The following is a 17,618-nucleotide window of genomic DNA, read 5'->3' as shown; positions in this document are numbered from 1 at the left end:
TCAGAACATATACCACGTTCATACCTCTTTCTAGTTGCTAACCTAAATGTTGCTTAAGATTTAAGTCATCAAAACAGTATTATGGTACTGGCAAAAGAATAGACACATAAACCAATGGAACAGAATAGAGAACCCAGAAATAAACCCATGTATATACAAATCAACTAATATTTGACAAGGGAGCCAACAATATTCAATGGAGAAGAGACAGTCTCTTCAATAAATGGTACTGGGAAAACTGGATATTCACATGCAAAAGAATGAAACTAGATCCCTATCTTACATCACTCACAAATTTAACTCAAAATGAATTAAAGACTTAAATGTAAGACCTGATACCATAAAACTTCTAGAAGAAAACAAAGGGAAAAAGCTCCCTGACAATGGTCTCAGCAATGATTTTTTTTTGGATATAACACCTAAAGCACAAGCAACAAAAGCAAAAATAAACAAGCAGACTACATCAAACCAACAAGCTTCTGCACATCAAAGGAAATGATCAACAAAATGAAAAGCTGTGGAATGGATAAAAATATTTGCAAACCACCTATCTTACATGGGGTTAATATTCAAAAAATATAAGGAACTCATACAAATCAACAGCAAAAACCAAATAATCCAATTTAAAAATGGGCAAAGGACCTAAAAAGACATATTTCTTCTTCTTTTTTTTTTTTTTTTTTTTTTTTTTGCGGTACGCGGGCCTCTCACTGCTGTGGCCTCTCCCGCTGCGGAGCACAGGCTCCGGACGCGCAGGCTCAGCGGCCATGGCTCACGGGCCCAGCTGCTCCGCGGCACGTGGGATCCTCCCGGACCGGGGCACGAACCCTCGTCCCCCGCATCAGCAGGTGGACTCCCAACCACCGCACCACCAGGGAAGCCCAAAAAGACATATTTCTAAAGAACATGTTCAAATGGCCAACAGGTACATGAAATGGTGCTCAACATCACTAATCATCAGAGAAATACAAATCTAAACCACAATGAGATATTGTCTCACGTTTGTCAGAATGGCTATTATCAAAAAGACAAGAGGTAACAAGTGCTGGTAAGGATGTAAAGAAAAGGGAACCCTTGTGCACTGCTGGTGGAATGTAAACTGGTACAGCCACTACGGAAAACCGTATTGAGTTTCCTAAAAAAGAGTTAAAAGTAGAACTACCATATGGCCCAGCAATTCCACTTCTGGGTATACATCATAAGGAAATAAAATCACTATTTCAAAGAGATACCTGTACCCCCATGTTCACCGCAGCATTATTTACAATAGCCAAGACAGGGAAATAATCTAAGTGTCCATCAACAGATGAATGGATAAAGAAAATATGGTATGTATACACACACACACACACAGACACACACACACAAACACACAATGGAATATTATTGGGCCATTAAAAAAAAACAAGGAAATCTTGCCATTTGTGACAACATGAATGAACCCTGAGGGCATTATACTAAGTAAAATAAGTCAGAGAAAAACAAATACTGGATGATCTCACTCATATGTGGAATTAAAGAAAAACAAATTCATAGCAACGGGACAGATTGGTGGAGAACAGAGGCGGGGGTGGGCAAAATGGGTGGAGGTGGTCAAAAGGTACAAACTTCCAGTTATATGATAAATAAGTTCTGGAGATGTAATGTACAACATCATGACTATAGCTAACAATATTGTATTGTATATTTGAAAGTTGCTGACAGTAGATTTTAAAAGTTATCACAAGGGCAAAAAAATTTGTAACTATGTGAGGTGACGGATGGTTAACTAAACTTATTGTGGCATTTTGCAATATATACATTTATCAAATCATTATGTTGTACGTTTTAAACTTATACAATGTCAAATATCAATTATACCTCAATAAAACTGGGGAAAGATTTACATCAACCTGAGCTCTGGCTATTGTAGTATTTTGCCATCAACACAGTAGCACACACTGAGATACAGAGCCTGCCTATCACAAGCTTATACAGGCACAGCTTTTCAGGCACAGCTTATACACTGGTTAAATGGTCAGAGAGCCTTCTATTTTATATTCATGTATTTGTGCAAGACTGTATGTACTATAGGACTAATCTAAAATTAATTAGGAAAAAGGTTAAAAGAAATATATGCAAATATAGAGAAGTATTTCAAATGTACTTACCTTAAAGTAACTTATACCTACATGAAAGGCTAAAATAGTGTTACTTGTCAGATATGACAAATTATGTACTTGAGTTTTTTCCTGCTTTTAAGACACCTCAGAAAGTGTCAGCACTCTATATATTGGCCCAAATTGCTGACTTATTCATCATAAAATATGAAAAATGTGCAAAATTGTTAAGTAGGCTATTAGCTGCCTCCTCACTTACTCCTGGTAGCTAAAGAGCTTCATAAATTATTTCAACAAACTTGTAGGACATATTATGCTAATATAAGTGGCCCTGCTACATACCCACTACCAAACTGTAAAATTCAGTATTTTGCTTTTGATGTTTCACAGAAATGCAAAGTGTTAACAGTAAAAATAATAATAAACACAATTATAAGAGCATAACACCCAAAGCGAAAAAAAAAAAGTAATTATATATACCCGGGGAATCTGTTCTTTCTTTAGAATCTAAAAATATCATCTCATGCATCAGAGCATGAGATGTGATTCCTCTTCTTTTACCACATATATCCAAATAAGATTAATAATCGTGAAATTATCTAATCCTTTTAAACCTAGCTATTGGAGTTAACTTGATCACCTTGATTAGTAGCCATAAGCAAAATATATTTACTCAAAATACCTCCCATGCAACAAAGGAATAAGTTCTTTATGCCCTGATTACCAATCAAGGCCCCTCTGGTTATTGTTCTTTCTATAAAACACAGTCCTAAGACATTTCTCCAATACGTTTAAAAATCTCCCAAACTAATAAATCCTATGAAAATCACCAAGTATACCAGAAAGTGGTACCTCCCATTGGCACACCTACCCTAGGTCACTGCAACTCTTATACCTGCCACCTGCCTTGCTACCTTCATAGTCACTCTCTTCTATTTATTCACAAACAAGGTTCACTTACGCCCATAACAGTTCCAATATCCAAACTGTATTTCTAAATATGAGTTCAAGAAACACTCTAATTTATTTCTTGGATGCCATGTTGTCATTTTTTAGGTGAAAAGCACCCTAGATTCCAAATGAGCAGGTACTTGAGCTTAATTGGCTAGATCTTCCAATGGTGATGTCTTAGTCAGAGGCATCATCATCTTAAACAGAGCCCTGAATAGTGTCCAGCACACGGTAGGCAGGGAACAATCTTAAACATGAATGAATTTTAATTTTCTCAAGCCTCATTTTAAACTATAAGTTCTTAGACTCCTTCAACAACTAAACTGAAAACAAAAACTTCACTATTATTTGTCTAGAGAAATTCTACCTTAAATCATGTTATGCAAACAAGGCATAGCCTCTATGAAAACTATGTCTGTTACACAATAAAATGAACCTTTTGTTTACTGAAGGAGAAAAGAGTTGGAAATATGTATTTATAATCTGGTGCTTTGGAAAAAAAATTTTGTCATAGGAAAAAAAATGTTAGAACATCTGTTAGAAGGTTCTTCCTCAAAAGCCTAAGCAATCTACAATATGTCACTGTATGTGACATATAATTCAATTAAACATAACAACAATTATAAAAATTATTTCTATATCAGTCAGGTGTAGGCTAGACTATGCTGTAGAAATTAACAACCCCCCAAAGCAAAGGTTTTATTTCTCACTCACACTACCTATGCATCCTCCTTCTACCTGTCTTCCCACTCGACCTCACACTGCCCATCTTTCTCACAATAGGACCTAAGCTGACAGAGAGGCAGATACCTGCAACACTGTAGCAAAGAGAAAGATGACAATGAATCATACACTGGCTCCTAAAGCTCCTGTCCATGACATAGCTCATTTCTGCTCACATTTCACTGGCCAAAACCAGTCACATGACACACAACTTCAAAGAGGCCAGGGATATGCAATCTTAGTATATCTGGTGAACACCACCAATGACTACTACTTTAAAAAAGACATTATCTGGAATCAGATGGATTTAGGATCAAACCCTTGTTTTGCAACTTAGAAGTATACTTAAAAATAGTAATAACTACGTTATGGGGTCATCAGAAAGATTAAATGACATAATGCAAAATCAGATACTTAACCAGAATACCTGACCTTGATTCATTCATTCAATAAATATTTGGGGGATATCTGCCAATCACCATTCTAGGTACTGACATATAGTAATTATGTACTAAATAAGTTTTCTTGTTTGTTGCTATTAGAAATGCCTTTTGAATTCCAACCAGGGCCCCCAGGAATAAGCCTTCATTTCTTAGCAGTCTCCAGATTCAGAAGAGACTTGTTCTCTTGTTCTCCAATAAACATTTTCTTTCTTATATGGTAATAGAATCCCTGATTTTTAGCTGGACACATGATCTCGTGGAATTCAGACTACATATGCCAGCTGTCCACACAGTTAAGATGACCACAGCTCTAAGTTCTGACTACAGGAGGAGGTGTCATGTGGCAACTTACCAGAAACTTCCTTAGGGGACAGCAGGTGTGAATCTTTTGTCTACTTCTTCATCCTTTCCTCCACCAGGCTGTCTAGAATATCATTTCTATCTTGGACTATGAGACCACGGCCGTGCATGGCGGAGGAACAAAATAGAAGGATCCTCATTTCCTGACACTGTGGAGTGTCATACCAGCCCTGTACTGTTATGTGAATAATAAACTTGCATCTTATTTAATCCACTGTTATTTTGCATTTTCTATTACTCAGAGCCAATCTTAATCCTAATCAATAAAGCAACATAACCTGTTAACTCTTTAAAAAAGCAAGCTGCATGAAAGAATAGTAACTCTTGACACCTGTACATCTTCATAAGAGAAGATACCACTGTCAGTAGCAGCAGTGTACAGCAGAGTGGCTTGAGGAAGACAAGACTTTTAGAATCAGTTCTTCCACTCCTATGTAAACCTTTGGCAAGCTGTTTAACCTAGCCAGGCATAAGCTTCTTGTATATAAAATGGTAATTAGATCTAAATAGAGCTATTAAATGTGAGAATTAGTGTGAAGAGGTTTATGAAAATACTTCATAAATTATTAAATAGTATCAGTATTACTTTGTCAATTGTTGCCTCTCCCCCTTTCCTTCAGAATTGGGGCATGAAGACAGATTGCAGTACATAAGAATCACCTAGACAGTTACCCTCAGAGATTCTGATTCATTAGGTCTAGCACAAGAACCATGAATCTGCAGCTTCAACAAGCACCCCCAAGGGACTGTGGAAAGTAGTCTGCCTACTACACTTTGAGAAACACCACTCTAGTGATCAGACCCTACATATTTTTGTAATCCTGTGCCCAAGTGCCCCAATATTTTAAGGTTGTGATGAAACACAAGAACAGTTCCATAGCTTCTCCAGTGCCTAACTAAATGCCAAGTACCAAATAGATAATTTAATAATTTTTGTTGAATTGATGAACTGAAGTGGAAAATGACAAAATGGGACAGGATTAAATGACCCACTATGGACTTCCACTTGTGGCCAACATAATGTAACAGGGACCAAACTTGCCTTCCTGCCCGAAACAGCTAAAAACTGGACAAATTAGAGGAAACAACGTTTTCAAGACACTGGATATCAAGTAATAAAGGACATGATTCCTGAGAAATAACAAGAAACAAAGGAGGTGAGCCTTACTGTTGCCCTAGTTACTTCTTGGGGAAAGTTTCCAGGCGAAAGTACAAGAAGAAGGAGCACAGAACCTGGTGAGCGGTCCCTGAGTAGAGGGGAGAGAGATGCCAAGTCCAGGTAGGTCAGAGTGGCTAGAGTTTGCAAGCCAGAATACCGGAGAAGAGAGAGCTGTACCAAGAGAGATCCCTCCTCAAATCTTCAGCATACACACATGTGTGAGCAAATGACCAGAGGCTGGGCAAAAAACCACCTGAAAGGACTTAAAGGAACAATTCTGAGCGCTTACACAGGGCAGGGAATAGGGTCTGTTCTTATCAGCCAGAGCGAGAAACCTCATAATTTAAGGACACTGGGTAGAGTATGTATGCTGAAGAATTTTGCCTCAGGAGTGGGAAAAAATGATCCCTAGATCAAATGCTGCTCTGCTCTCACCTGACAAAGCTCAAGCAAGACCTGAAAGGATTAAACTGTTTCCAAATAACTTATCCCAGCAAAAAGCTCAAGAATATTTATAGGAATCCAAAAATATCCTGCACCCAACAGGGTAAAATTCATATCAGGCATCCAATCAAAAATTACCAGGTATGCAAACAAGAACTACTACTTCACTATTTTCAAAAATAATTTTCTTGGGCTTTTACTGAATCTTAAATTTTCCTTAAAAAAAACCCTACAATCATTTTTATCATTTTCACCCTGTGTGTTAATCTCAAAAGTCCTCATCTACATAACTGAACTGCTATTCCCCAAATGAAATATTAACACTTCTAAGACAAACAGCATAGTGGTTAAAGGAACAAGCTTTAGAGGCATGAAAAACAGGGTCTGAATTCTCTCTTAACTTATCTGTGTTCCTGGGCAAGCCACTGAACCTCTCTGAGTTTTAGTTCCCTTAACTATAAAAGGGGATAATAATATTTACTTCATAGGGCTGCTATAAGAAATATCCTGAAGTAAACAATAAATAGTAGCTATCACATCATAATTAGCACACTATCATAAGAAAAGTTCAGAAAAGTTACCACACACTCAGACATTTACTGAGCACCTATCATATGCTAGGTAATATGTAGGCACAAGGAGTATAAAGAAAAAAAGGACACTGTTAAGAGGACCCAAAGTATATCTTATGTTGAATCTGCATTTAACAGTTCAAGTACAAACTTCATTTTGTATTTCTTAATTTCTAAGTAGGGCAATTATTTTAAGTTCCTTCTATAAAAATTAAAGGATTTTTTTCCCTTTGAAAGGAAAAAATAAGAAGTTGTCAGGTTCAACCAATTAGGGCATGTCTGAGAAATCCTTGGAATCTGAAAAACGTGGTAAAACTTTAATTGAAAAGCAATCTGCGGGGGTGCCTTCAAGACGGTGGAGGAGTAAGACAGGGAGATCACCTTCCTCCCCACAAATACATCAAAAATACATCTACATGTGGAACAACTCCTACAGAACACCTACTGAACACTGGCAGAAGACCTCACACTTCCCAAAAGATGCCATCAGGCAATCTACATGCAGAGGCGGGGCTAAATCCAAAGCTAAACCCCAGGAGCTCTGTGAACAAGAAGAGAAAGGGAAATCTCTCCCAGCAGCCTCAGGAGCAGCGCATTAATTCTCCACAATCAACTTGATGTACCCTGCAACTCTGAAATACCTCAACAGACAACGAATCATCCCAACATTGAGGTGGTGGACTTTGGGAGCAACTGTAGACTTGGGGTTTGCTTTCTGCGTCTAACTTGTTTCTGGTTTTATGTTAGTTTAGTATCTAGAGCTTATTATCATTGGTAGATTTGTTTATTGATTTGGTTTCTCTCTTCCTTTTTTAGTTGTTTTTACATATATATATATTTTTCTTTTTTCTCTTTTTGTGAGTGTGTATGTGTATGCTTCTTTGTGTGATTTTGTCTGTATAGCTTTGCTTTTGCCATTTGTCCTAGGGTTCTTACTGTCCGTTTTTTGCTTTTGTTTTTGTTTTAGTATAGTTTTTAGCGCTTTTATCATTCGTGGATTTGTTTTTTGGTTTGGATGCTCTCTTCTTTCTCTTTCTTTTTATCACTTTTCTATTTTTAATGATTTTTTTCTATTTTAATAACTTTATTTTATTCTCTCTCTCTCGCTTTCTTTTTCTCCCTTTTCTTCTGAGCCATGTGGCTGACAGGGTCTTGGTGCTCTGCCCGGGTGTCAAGCCTCAGCCTCTCAGGTGGGAGAACCGAGTTCAGGACATTGGTCCACCAGAGACCTCCCAGCCCCACGTAATATCAAATGGCGAAAGCTCTCAGAGAGATCTCCATCTCAATGCTAAGACCCAGCTCCACTCAATGACCAGCAAGCTACAGTGCTGGACAACCTATGTCAAAAAACTAGCAAGACAGGAATACAAACCTACCCATTAGCAGAGAGGCTGCCTAAAATCATAATAAGTTCACAGACACCCCAAAACACACCACCGGACATGGTCCTGTCCACCAGAAAGGCAAGATCCAGACTCATCCACCAGAACACAGGCACCAGTCCTCTCCACCAGGAAGCCTACACAACCCACTGAACCAACCTTACACACTGGGAGCAGACAACAAAAACAACGGGAACTACGAACCTTCAGCCTGCAAAAAGGAGACCCCAAACATAGTAAGTTAAGCAAAATGAGAAGACACAGAAACACACAGCAGATGAAGAAGCAAGGTAAAAACGCACCAGACCAAACAAATGAAGAGTAAATAGGCAGTCTACCTGAAAAAGAATTCAGAGTAATGATAGTAAAGATGATCCAAAATCTTGGAAACAGAATGGAGAAAATACAAGAAACGTTTAACAAGGACCTAGAAGAACCAAAGAGCAAACAAACTATGATGAACAACACAGTAAATGAAATTAAAAGTTCTCTAGAAGGAATCAGTAGCAGAATAACTGAGGCAGAAGAACGGATAAGTGACCTGGAAGATAAAATAGTGGAAATAACTACCATAGAGCAGAATAAAGAAAAAAGAATGAAAAGAATTGAGGACAATCTCAGAGACCTCTGGGACAACATTAAACACACCAACATTCGAATTATAGGGGTCCCAGAAGAAGAGAAAAAAAAGGGACTCAGAAAATATTTGAAGAGATTATAGTTGAAAACTTCCCTAAAATGGGTAAGGAAATAGTCAATCACGTCCAGGAAGCGCACAGAGTCCCATATAGGATAAATCCAAGGAGAAACACGTCAAGACACATATTAATCAAACTATCAAAAATTAAATACAAAGAAAAAATATTAAAAGCAACAAGGGAAAAGCAACAATTAACATATAAGGTAATTCCCATAAGGTTAACAGCTGATCTTTCAGCAGAAACTTTGCAAGCCAATATTACTCTACCCAGCAAGGATCTCATTCAGATTAAACAGAGAAATTAAAACCTTTACAGACAAGCAAAAGCTAAGAGAATTCAGCACCACCAAACCAGCTCTACAACAAATGCTAAAGGAATTTCTCTAGGCAGGAAACACAAGACAAGGAAAAGACTTACAATAACAAACCCAAAACAATTAAGAAAATGGTAATAGGAACATACATATCAATAACTACCTTAAATGTAAATGGATTAAATGCTCCAACCAAAAGACATAGACTGGCTGAATGGATACAAAAACAAGATCCGTATATATGCTGTCTACAAGAGACCCACTTCAGACCTAGGGACACATACAGACTGAAAGGGAGAGGATGGAAAAAGATATTCCATGCAAATGGAAATCAAAAGAAAGCTGGAGTAGCAATTCTCATATCAGACAAAATAGACTTTAAATTAAACACTACTACAAGAGACAAAGGAGGACACTACATAATGATCAAGGGATCAATCCAAGAAAAAGATATTACAATTGTAAATATTTATGTACCCAACAAAGGAGCACCTCAATACATAAGGCAAATGCCATAAAAGGGGGAACTGACAGTAACACAATAATAGTAGGGGACTTTAACACCCCACTTTCACCAATGGACAGATCATCCAAAATGAAAATAAATAAGGAAACACAAGCTTTAAATGATACATTAAACAAGATGGACTTAATTGATATTTATAGGACATTCCATCCCAAAACAGCAAATTATACTTTCTTCTCAGTGCTCATGGAACATTCTCCAGGATAGATCACATCTTGGATCACAAATCAAGCCTTGGTAAATTTAAGAAAACTGAAATCTTGTCAAGTATCTTTTCTGACCACAATGCTATGAGACTAGATATCAATTACATGAAAAAGTCTGTAAAAAATACAAACACACGGAGGCTAAACAATACACTACTAAATAACCAAGAGATCACTGAAGAACTCAAAGAGAAAATCAAAAAATACTTGGAAACAAATGACAATGAAAACACAACAACACAGAACCTATGCAATGCAGCAAAAGCAGTTCTAAGAGGGAAGTTTATAGCAATACAATCCTACCTCAAGAAACAAACATCTCAAATAAACAACCTAACCTTACACCTAAAGCAATTAGAGAAAGAAGAACAAAAAGACCCCAAAGTTAGCAGAAGGAAAGAAATCATAAAGATCAGATCAGAAATAAGTGAAAAAGAAATGAAGGAAAACAACAGCAAAGATCAATAAAACTAAAAGCTGGTTCTTTCAGAAGAGAAACAAAATTGATAAACCATTAGCCAGACTCATCAAGAAAAAAAGGGAGAAGACTCAAATCAGTAGAATTAGAAGTGAAAAAGGAGAAGTAACAACTGACGCTGCAGAAACACAAAGGATCATGAGAGATTACTACAAGCAACTATATGCCAATAAAATGGACAACCTGGAAGAAATGGACAAATTCTTAGAAAAGCACAACCTTCTGAGACTGAACCAGGAAGAAACAGAAAATATAAACAGACCAATCACAAGCACTGAAATTAAGACTGTGATTAAAAATCTTCCAACAAACAAAAGCCCAGGACCAGATGGCTTCACGGGCAAATTCTATCAAACATTTACAGAAGAGCTAACACCTATCCTTCTCAAACTCTTCCAAAATATAGTGGAGGGAGGAATACTCCCAAACTCATTCTACGAGGCCACCATCACCCTGATACCAAAACCAGACAAAGATGTCACAAGAAAAGAAAACTACAAGCTAATATCACTGATGAACATAGATGCAAAAATCCTCAACAAAATACTAGCAAACAGGATCCAACAGCACATTAAAAGGATCATACACCATGATCAAGGATCATACTCCATGATCAATTATCCTGGGATAAAACCCAGTGGGGGTTTATCCCAGGAATGCAAGGATTCTTCAATATATGCAAATCAATCAATGTGATAAACCATATTAATGAATTGAAGGAGAAAAGCCATGATCATCTTAATAGATGCAGAAAAAGCTTTCGACAAAATTCAACACCCTTTTATGATAAAAACTCTCCAGAAAGTAGGCATAGAGGGAACTTACCTCAACATAATAAAGGCCATATATGACAAACCCATAGCCAATATCGTTCTCAATGGTGAAAAACTGAAACCATTTCCTCCAAGGTCAGGAAGAAGACAAGGTTGTCCACTCTCGCCACTATTATTCAACATAGTTTTGGAAGTTTTAGCCACAGCAATCAGAGAATAAAAAGAAATAAAAGGAATCCAAATCGGAAAAGAAGAAGTAAAGCTGTCACTGTTTGCAGACGACATGATACTATACATAGAGAATCCTAAAGATGCTACCAGAAAGCTACTAGAGCTAATCAATGAATTTGGTAAAGTAGCAGGATACAAAATTAATGCACAGAAATCTCTTGCATTCTTAAACATCATTTTTCCTAATGATGAAAAATCTGAAAGAGAAATTAAGGAAACACTCCCATTTACCACTGCAACAAAAAGAATAAAATACCTAGGAATAAACCTACCTAAGGAGACAGAAGACCTGTATGCAGAAAACTATAAGACACTGATGAAAGAAACTAAAGATGATACGAACAGATAGAGAGATCTACCATGTTCTTGGATTGGAAGAATCAACACTGTGAAAATGACTATACTACCCAAAGCAATCTACAGATTCAATGCAATCCCTATTAAACCACCAATGGAATTTTCCCAGAACTAGAACAAAAAATTTCACAATTTGTTTAGAAACACAAAAGATCCCGAATAGCCAAAGCAATCCTGAGGAAGAAAAACAGAGCTGGAGGAATCAGGCTCCCTGACTTCAGACTATAATGCAAAGCTACAGTAATCAAGACAATATGGTACTGGCACAAAAACAGAAATATAGATCAGTGGAACAGGATAGAAAGCCCAGAGATAAACCCATGCACAAAAAACGTTCACTTTATCTTTGATAAAGCAGGCAAGAATGGAGAAAAGACAGCCTCTTCAATAAGTCGTGCTGGGAAAACTGGACAGGTACATGTAAAAGAATGAAATTAGAACACCTGCTAACACCATACACAAAAATAAACTCAAAATGGATTAAAGACCTAAATGTAAGGCCAGACACTATCAAACTCTTAGAGGAAAACATAGGCAGAACACTCTATGGCATAAATCACAGCAAGATCCTTTTTGACCCATCTCCTAGAGAAATGGAAATAAAAACAAAAATAAACAAGTGGGACCTAATGAAACTTAAAAGCTTTTGCACAGCAAAGGAAACCATAAACAAGACGAAAAGACAACCCTCAGAATGGGAGAAAATATTTGCAAATTAAGCAACTGACAAAGGATTAATCTCCAAAATATACAAGCATCTCATGCAGCTCAATATCAAAAAAACAAACAACCCAACCCAAAAATGGGCTGAAGACCTAAATAAACATTTCTCCAAAGAAAATATACAGACTGCCAACAAACACATGAAAGGATGCTCAACATCACTAATCATTAGAGAAATGCAAATCAAAACTACAATTTCACCTCACACCAGTCAGAATGGCCATCATCAAAAAATCTACAAACAATAAATGCTGAAGAGGGTGTGAAGAAAAGGGAACCCTCTTGCACTGTTGGTGGGAATGTAAACTGATACAGCCACTATGGAGAACAGTATGGAGGTTCCTTAAAAAACTAAAAATAGAACTACCATACGGCCCAGCAATCCCACTACTGGGCATATACCCTGAGAAAACCATAATTCAAAAAGAGTCATGTACCACAATGTTCATTGCAGCTCTATTTACAATAGCCAGGACATGGAAGCAACCTAAGTGTCCACTGACAGATGAATGGATAAAGAAGATGTGGTACATATATACAGTGGAATATTACTCAGACATAGAAAGAAACAAAACTGAGTTATTTGTAGTGAGGTAGATGGACCTAGAGTCTGTCATACAGAGTGAAATAAGTCAGAAAGAGAAAAACAAATACCACATGCTAACACATATATATGGAAACTAAAAAATAAAAAAAAAGTTCTGAAGGACCTAGGGGCAGGACCGGAATAAAGACGTAGATGTTGAGAATGGACTTGACAACACGGGGATGGGGAAGGGTAAGCTGGGACAAAGTGAGAGAGTGGCATGGATATATATACACTACCAAAAGTAAAATAGATAGCTAGTGGGAAGCAGCCGCATAGCACAGGGAGATCAGCTCAGTGCTCTGTGTCCACCTAGAGGGGTGGGAGGGAGACGCAAGAGGGAGGAGATATGGGGATATAGGTATATATAGCTGATTCACTTTGTTATACAGCAGAAACTAACACACTACTGTAAAGCTATTATACTCCAATAAAGACGTTTTTAAAATAAATAAAATAAAAGCAACCTGCAATTAACATCACCTTTCAAAATTATTCTCAAATTAGTAAACTAAATTACATTCAGCCATAAAATATATAAAATGGACCAATCTGTTATTATGATAATCCTTTCAGAAAGGCTGGGCTAACAGATGTAAGGAATTAAAATCAAGTTCAAGATGTATTTCATTTGCTCATTCCACTTAAATGACAGACGGTTTAAATATTAACCCTATTAATAAAATGTTTGTATATTCATTATGAATCTGATTGCCTTACCTCATGACTCCACAAATTCATTTTATTAATTTTACTATAGGGCTGCCCATTTCATTCAAGGTCTTCTACACTCTTGCCTCGCAAAGTTTGGTCCTTGGACCAACAGCAGCAGCATCACCTGGAAGCTGGTTAGAACTACAGAATTTCACTGCCCATACCAGACCTACTAAGTCAGAATTTGCATTTTTCAAAAATATCCCCAAGTGATTTCCATGCACATTGACATCTGAGTAGCACAGTTCTAAACTGTTGATTTTTTTCACACTTTTTTTTTCTTACAGTATTACAAAAAGTGTATTTGCTTCCAAATTGTGGTTAACTTATCTACAGATAGTAACTTTTCATAATAATTCAACTCAGACAAATAAATCAATATATACATTCCATAGTCTATATATAAGATGTCTTAGACTTGACCTTACCTCTCAACTAGGACTTCAAGTCTTAGAAGTACTAGACTTGTTGTACTATTCATTTTTTCTCTTAAGTCAACATTTTTGCCTTAGCATGTAGCCACTGTGATGAAAGTCTTCTCTGTAATTAAACAACTGTATAGAACAGTACCAGGAAATCAGATTGTCCCCACAATTTCAGGAAAAAATGAAAAACTCAAAATAGATTTCAAGGTTGAACTTAAAAGTCCCCTAGAGAAAAAAAAGCCCAGAATGACTCTATTCTCCACAATAATATATTTTTATGCTTTACCTAACACATATTTTTTTACTGCAGGTACCACATATTTTTAAGATGAGAAATTCACATGGGACTTGGTGAAGCTCTTTAGATGGCTCATCTTTTATCAGTACTATTGCACAATAGTCACAGAACTCATAAAATAGAACAAATCTTGTTTTCTCTTTCGTTTTTCCCTCCCCAAATGACAGACCTGGGCTGAAACTGATCACAGCAGGTAGGATGGTTCGGCACAGATTCAAAGGAAGGTACAAATGTTCAGTTTTCAAAAGCACTGCAAAAGCCAAACCTCATCCCTTCTCACTGTAGCTGTGGCTTTATGCCAAACATCAGAAAACTGTTGAGAAGTGCCGCTCCTTATAAGCAATTATGAAGAGCTTTGCAAAGAAAAGGGGAAAAAAGTAATAACAGTTCCTTAGGATGGTCAATGTCCCTGGCCTCTGGGTTGCAATATAGGAATCTAATAGTTACCCAGTTGCATCTGAGGCCATGCATCCAACAAAGATGCCTGAGGTGAAAGGGTTTAAAGGGTGTTAAGAGAAGGTATCAAGGAACCTGTTGGGCAGTTTCAAAAATTAATTATGTCCTCAAACGTTCCCAGTTTGTTTTACAAGATCCTATTATAGATTAGTCATTCTTCGATTTAAGCCTTTATTCACCCCATTTTGCATCTGCAGCCTATACAATTTCTCAGGTTACCATGTTCCACAAGAGTACAACTAAGTATTCAATGCCTTTTTTAATGGTCTTAGCTCTAATAGTCTAGATTTGGTGAACAATTCATTATGCCCCATCTCTACTCACATTCACAGCCAAGTCTCTCAGAAGAGGTGTCCACGCACATTGGCCACACTTCCTCACCTACTAGTCACTCTTCAGCCCACCCCTATCTAGCTTCCACCCCCTTCACTCCACTGAAACTTCTCTTGGTAAAGACCATTAAGGAACTTCATGTTGCTAAATCCAATGGACACCCCTTAGTTGTCATTATCCTTCACTCTGCGGCATTATTCAACAAAGTTAATTGTTCTCTCCCTCTTGAAGTAACTTTTTGTAGCTTTGATGGACCTGCTTTCTGCTGGGTGCCTCCCAACTCTCTGTCCCTTGCCAATCTTCTTTAGGAAGTCGGTCCCCTCCTGACCTACCTTGGGGCTTGGTCCTGGAATTTCGTATCATCTCATAACTATAAATGTCACCTTCGTGTTGATGACACATTTACATCTCCAGCCCATATGTTTCTTCTGAGTTTAGACCAGCATACCCAACTACCCATTCAATACCCCCACCTGGATGCTGCATAAACACACTGAAACCCAATACATCTGAAACTGAAGTCTTGGATCTTTCCTTCACTGTTCCTCTTCCAATGTTTCCCAACCCAGTTGATCCTGCCAGAAACCCAAAAGTTGTTTACTCTCACCACTTATACCCAATCAATCTCCAAGTCCTGTCATTTTGGCCTCCAAAATATAGCTTTAACATGCCCGGTTTCCCCATCTCTACTGCCATCCTCCCACCCCTGCCCTCCCGTCTAAGTCATTACCATCTCATGCCTGCCACACTGCAAAAGCATTCTATGTGATCTTCCTGACTCTACTCATATTCCTCTCCAATTCTGTCTCCACACTTCAACCAGAGTGAACTTTCAAAGATGAAAATGCTCCAACTTAAAATCCTTCAGTGTCTTCCTATTGGTTTTAGGACACTGTTCACAAGGCATCTGCCTACCTCTCCAGACAACCTCATTCCATGTTATCAGTCTCCTTGTTCTCTAAGTACCAGCCTTACTCTTTCTGTCTGCACATTACACATGCTGAGGTTTTCCAGGTGCAGGGCCTCTGCACACGTTGCATCCTCTACCTGGAATAATTGTTCTCTTTCTTTTACTTTTCTCCTACCTGTTGCTGTCCAAACCACACCAACATATACACACACGCAGAATCCAAAACCCCAGGGTCCACATCCAATAATCAAGCCAGACCAAAAGGAACTGAATGATCAGCAACCCATGGCATTAAAACATATCACCAGGACAGAAAAAAAAAAAAAAAGGATAATATCAGTAAACCCTTACATAACTTTACATGAGGCACTGTTTCAGGTGATTTATATATATTAACTTAATCAGTGCTCACAACAATCTTACCAAGTAGATACTATTATTATCCCTATTTTAAGATAAGGTAAATAAGGAGGCACAGAGAGAATAAGTAGCTTAACCAAGGTCACAGAAATTCAGTGGCAAAGCTAGGATTCAAATTTAGTCCTTCTGTGTGACGCTTGGCTGCCTGAAGAAAGACAACTTGATTAAAGACTATTCAACCCTCCCTTCCACATAAGGGATGTGAAACTAGTTTACATAATTATACAGTATCTGCATAAATACTATGTCCTCCACTAGACTAAAAACAAACGAGGGTAGGGATCATTTATACCTTGTTCACTGATATACATCCCCGAGCACAATGAATAAAATCTAACACATAACTGACGCTCAGTAAATATCTGTCGAATATATGAATGTTTACCACTCCCTTGCATAATTATTTTGAGAATGCACTGGGTTCCAATCATTATACGTATTTCCTACGTTAGCTGTCGGCTAACCGCCCCTATCAGTCCTCTCCTTCTGTCGCCGTGGCTCTCGGCATGGCACTCAGCTACCAGGCCACAGCCTCCCCTCCCTCCCCGCGGTGGGTGAGAGCCTCCCGGCCCTTCCCGCCCTCAGGCCTCACCTTCCATGTTGGGGAAGAGGCTGTGCCAGCTTCCTGGCCAGGCCCAGGTGGCTCTCCAGTGCCCGAGGGCATGAAGCGGGCATACCGCTGCAGAGGCCACTGTGCCGCACCTCCTCCCGGGAGCCCGAAACCCGCGTGCTCTTTTCCCGCCTCCGCCATGTTCGGCCTCCTGGCTAGAGCAGCCGCAGCTCGCTGGTGCCTGCCAATCGGCTCAACTAACCAATCAGGAAGCGACGTGACCCAAGGCCCACCCTCCCCAAGAGTGGAAGCCAATGGACAGGCCCCGGAGACTCGAACGGGGAGCGGGGTGAGGAGGAGCGGGGTGGGAGAGTTGGAGGGGAGTAGAGGTTGGGGGCGGTGCTCTTGGGTTAAAGTCGTAGCTGTGGGCCTTGGGCGTCTTCTCGTCGTGCTGGACGAAGTGAGGATGGTGACTTCCATCCTGA

At 38.5% G+C, this 17,618-nt stretch overlaps 1 protein-coding gene across 2 annotated transcripts in view; it reads right to left on the bottom strand.

The window, feature by feature from the left end:
• Positions 1 to 17,334, bottom strand: part of REC114 (REC114 meiotic recombination protein) — a gene marked incomplete at its 5' end in the record, with an annotated part of 95,694 nt that extends 78,360 nt beyond the window's left edge. For both annotated transcript variants that reach the window (XM_082846780.1, XM_082846781.1), the window contains one exon: positions 17,176 to 17,334. In XM_082846780.1, coding sequence (XP_082702906.1) covers positions 17,176 to 17,334 — 159 coding nt within the window. The remainder of the gene's footprint in view (positions 1 to 17,175) is intronic.
• Positions 17,335 to 17,618: the final 284 nt, after the last annotated feature.

This window comes from Leucopleurus acutus, assembly GCF_964270905.1.
Source record: "Leucopleurus acutus genome assembly, chromosome: 1".
NCBI classification, from domain to species: domain Eukaryota; kingdom Metazoa; phylum Chordata; class Mammalia; order Artiodactyla; family Delphinidae; genus Leucopleurus; species Leucopleurus acutus.
This window is presented reverse-complemented; position numbering and strand designations above follow the sequence as displayed.